The sequence below is a fragment of the Amphibalanus amphitrite genome, unplaced genomic scaffold (genome assembly GCF_019059575.1).
Source record: "Amphibalanus amphitrite isolate SeventyFive unplaced genomic scaffold, NRLGWU_Aamphi_draft 000020F_arrow, whole genome shotgun sequence".
NCBI classification, from domain to species: Eukaryota; Metazoa; Arthropoda; class Thecostraca; order Balanomorpha; family Balanidae; genus Amphibalanus; species Amphibalanus amphitrite.
Genome location: NW_024881516.1, coordinates 237099 through 241505, shown reverse-complemented (window position 1 = coordinate 241505; position 4407 = coordinate 237099). Strand labels below are relative to the sequence as shown.

The 4407-nt window shown below is 57.1% G+C and overlaps 1 protein-coding gene across 1 annotated transcript; it reads left to right on the top strand.

Moving 5' to 3' along the window:
• The first annotated feature begins 1802 nt into the window (after positions 1-1802).
• Positions 1803-4159, top strand: LOC122390039 (cytochrome P450 6a22-like). Its single transcript, XM_043382628.1, has one exon. It carries the CDS (start codon positions 2450-2452, stop codon positions 3986-3988), a length of 1539 nt encoding a protein of 512 aa, XP_043238563.1. The 5' UTR covers positions 1803-2449; the 3' UTR covers positions 3989-4159.
• The last annotated feature ends 248 nt before the right edge of the window (positions 4160-4407 follow it).

Below are 4407 nucleotides of genomic sequence, written 5' to 3'. Positions count from 1 at the left end.
TTCCCCCGGCCTGGATGGTCAGTGATACGTGATTTTTATTTTTTTAGAAATTTATTTTTGGCAGCTTTACATAATAAAGTGGCCGAAATCCGGGGAGAAAATAGGATTTGGGGTAGGTTAGGTTCCGCGGGCCCTATCCTAGCGAAAAACATAATGGGCATTTGCCCCCCCCCCTTCAGCTGACCCTGGATCCGCCCTTGCCTCCATGCAAGAGATTAAGGCTGCGGTGAATAGGGACGCCATGTTCTGTCACACCACTACGTTTTTTTTTCAAATGCGACCGGGTTAAATGCGCCACACCCGGGCTAATTACGGAGCGAGCGAAGCGAGCGGAGTCTTACGTAGAATAACGGAAATTTCTGAGTATGAGCGGCCGGCCGGCCGTTTTGCGAGGCTTATATCTCAGCAACCACTTGACCGATTTACATGCGGTAATTTTTGTAGGGTAGCTTCATTCCTTCTACCAAGTATTGGACTATTCCCGATGCATGTGGGTGACCCCTTATGCACGTGCCACGTGCAAAACGAAGAGGTGTCACTTTTGTAATTGTTGCAATATCTCGGTAACTACTTGGCCGATTGCGCTGAAAGTTGGCATGTAGGTAGGCACCCACTAGGCACTGCATATCCATGTGCCAGAGTTGGGGTGCCGCTGCACGTGCGCACGTGCAGGGGTCGTTTCCAGATCTCGAGAACGGCTCGACAGATTGCGCTCAAATTTGGTACACAGTTAGGGACCGGTTAGTAGGGTGCCGTGCACAAGTCAGTTGGGACCCATTTTGCACGTGCGCACGTGCAGGGTTCCGCTTCCAGATCTCGAGAACGGCTGGGCCGAATGTGCCCAGATTTGGCACATCGCTAGAGACCGGTTAGTAGGGTGCCGTGCACAAGTCAGTTGGAGGTACCCCCTCGCAATTTCGCACGTGCAAGGCCCACCCTCTCGCTCGCTCCGTTAGTCGCCCCAAAAGGCGTTATACTGGTGTTAATGAAATGGGTAACATTAATAATGATGGCTAATATTCGAAAGGGAGATGCAAAACCACAAGCAATTTGAGGTCACTGTGCACTTCTAATAAACTTTCTAAAAAACAGATGGTAAATTAATGAAATAATGACACATCATACAATGCATTACCTACTTATCACTCTTATCTTTACAGCCCATAGCTAATGCATGTATTTGCGGTGGGCGCATTTGAATTCAATTGCGCCATGGTGTGGGCGCATTTATCGAAGGTATTTATTCGACAATTGCGCCCTTTGCAACACTTTCTAAAAAAGACCGTGTCTGGCTAATGAGTTGAAGTATGCGATAAATTAGTGTCTAAAAAAGGTAGGAAAAAGGTTTCTAAATACCTATAATATGAAATCAACTAACCTGTGCTGTCTTTGTATTCCAAGCTGAAGCCAGTTTCGCTTAACGTGGCGCAATATGGCCACTCTCCCCTACTCATTCTCACCAAATTTCGGAGACGGGATGGTTCGGTTCGGCTATATTCAGTGTCGATTATATCGACAATTCAGCGACCTCACCAGTCATGCATGTACTGTGTATTGCGAATGTACTGAATGTATTGCAATGGGTATCACTTCATCGCCCATTATATTGCCCACAGAGGCCCTGACACTGCATCGTCATTCGTCGTTCATCAAGTTCTCCTCACTTGACGACAAGGATCGAGCTGTCGAGTGAGCCGAGTGTCTCTCGTCCGGGTCGCCGGGGTCGCTGCGCACAGGGTCATGTTTGGATGTTATGATAACATTGCGCCGGTCCGGTGTCGCCTGCTGCGCTGCTCAGTGTACTGGCCGTTGTGCGCCCCGGAGCCGAGGGAGGGGCGGCGTCCATTCAGTGGCACAGTCACATAGAGACCAGTCTGGAGCGGTATCTTGTCTGGAGAGGTAACTGCTGTGACCGGCGAGCGCCGCCCGGAGGACAGGACCAGAGGACAGCCACGGCAGCGGTGATAACAAAAACAAAAAAAGATCTTGAGAGTTGAATGGAAGCCGATACTCGGAGCAAAATATCGTGAGAAGTGTTGAGAATGTGAAGCCTGTGTGTGTGAATTTAGTGGTTGAATATGCGGAATCAAGGAACAGGTTAGGGCTAAGGAAGAAGTCCTGCGCCGGGGCCCGTTCAAAGGTGTCAACCAAGCAGGGCTATCACAGCTCGGTGTTTGATGGACATTGGACAGCCCGATACCGCCGCATGGGCCTCAAGGTACTTACTATATACATCATACAGGCACCAATTGACTTTGAAACTGATAACGCCTTCGCTTGAACCAATATCAATGCAGCTATCAGCATCGGCCTAGCTCGGCTTCAAGTGGGCCTTGCGGGAAGCCGCGAGGATGTCAGAAGAGATCGTGGAGTCGCTAAAGTGGTGGGAGCAGCGATCCCGGTACCGTTCAAGTCAGTGTTTCTCGCAGTGGGACTGACGACTCCCGTCATGGTGTCGTGTCTGTGGCGCTGGCCCACTGCCGGCGTGTCCGTCACTCTGGTGGTGGCGCTGCTCCTGCCACTGCTGCTGCTGCTGCTGCTGCTGCTGCTATCTGCCCGCCGGCCAAACCACTGGCGGCTGCTGGGGGTGCGCCACCGCCGGGACCACTTCCCGCTGGGTGCGCGCAGCGCAGCGGCGCTGCTGGGCAGCTACCCGGCGGCGCTGCGGCGCGAGTACGCCGAGGTGCGCGCCGCCGGCGGTGTGCAGGCGCACCTGGACGCCGCCGGGCCGGCAGTCACCGTCTCCGACCTCGGCCTGGTGCACCGCGTCATGACAGCCGACTTTGGCAGCTTCAGCGACCGACGGCCGCCGGCCCCGCGCACCACCACGCTCTCCAACATGATGATGAACCTGCCGGCGGAGGAGTGGCGACCTCTGCGAGACACACTGACACCTGCCTTCTCGGCGGCCAGGATGCGGCGCGCCGCTCCCCTCCTTCAAGACAGGGCTCGGAGGCTGGCTGCCCAGGCGCTCCGGGAGGGGGCTGCTGGTGGTGAACAGGGTATCGAGGTCGAGGCCCTGTTTCAGCGATACACTCTGGACTGTATCTCCGCTGTGTCATTTGGACTCGAGACTGGCGCCATAGAGCAGCCCGACAGCGAGCTGGTGACCCGGGCGCGTGACCTGGTGTGGCGGCCGGCACCCTGGACGGTGCTGCTGCGGACGGCGGCCAGTCGGCTGGGCCTCGCTCGGTGGCTGCCCTCTGCGACATCGCGAGCGGACGAAGCAATCGCCTTCTTCGCGCAGCTGACGCTGGATACAGCGGCGCGGCGACGCGCAGCGGGAGCCGTGCGGTGCGAGGACGCGCTGCAGCTGCTGATGGAGCATCTCTCGCGCGCCGGCGAGCCGCTCTCGGACCGCCAGCTGGCCGCCCAGGGCGCCATGCTGCTTCTCGGCGGCTACGGCAACACGGCAGCCGCGCTGGCCTGGAGCGCGCGCTGTCTGGCCCACCATCCGGCCATCCAGGAGCGCCTCCGCCGCGAGCTGCAGCAGCACCGAAACGAAGGCGCATCTGACGCGCTCGAGCTGGTGTCCCGGCTGTCGTATCTGGACCAGGTGGTACGTGAGGTACTCAGGATGTACCCGGCGGCCACGCCGCAGCTGGCACGCTGCGCCACCGCGCCGTACCGGTTCCCGGGCGGCCTCAGCTTGCCGGCGCACGGCAGTGTGTACATCCCGGTGCTAGGTATTCATCACGACCCAGCGCTGTATCCGGAACCCGACCTGTTCGACCCGAATCGGTTTGCCGAGTCGGAGCGGTGGGGACGGCCGGCTGCCGCCTGGTTGCCGTTCGGCCTTGGGCCACGTTGCTGTCCAGGCACTCGGCTAGCACTGCTAGAGCTGAAGCTTGCGCTGGTGGAGCTCCTGAACAACTGCCAGCTGGAGCTCTGCCTCCGTTCCGGCTCCGCGCGACCCCACTTCGTACCTGGAGCAGGCGTAATGAGGGAGCAAGGCGGCACCTGGCTGGGTGTCAGGGCAGGGCCGTAAGACACCGCTTCGATAGCCGATATACCCGATTACCACCATTGGAACTGGTTGTCACGCCCTGTTGTTCTTAGGGTCTTGGTTACGCCTAGCGACGAACGAAATCGGTCACTAGTTTGAGTTATGTAGTTCTGCATGACAATAAAAACCCAACTATAGAAAAGAAAGAAAAAACGGATGGACCGTAGGCCCATATCTGGCCTAGCTTTCTTGGCACGCCGGTACAGTAGGTCTACAAAATAAGTCCCCGCCGTCAGCGGGTCACCAGTGGGCAGTAAGCGCCTGAACCCTACTCAGGCGCCACCTGCCCGCAGGCCGCATACGGAGAGGACTTACTTTGTAGACCTACTGTATGTATGTACACAGTGCGCTACGCCCAGGGTATATTGAATAGGCGGGCGCTACGCCTGCTGCGCTGCTGT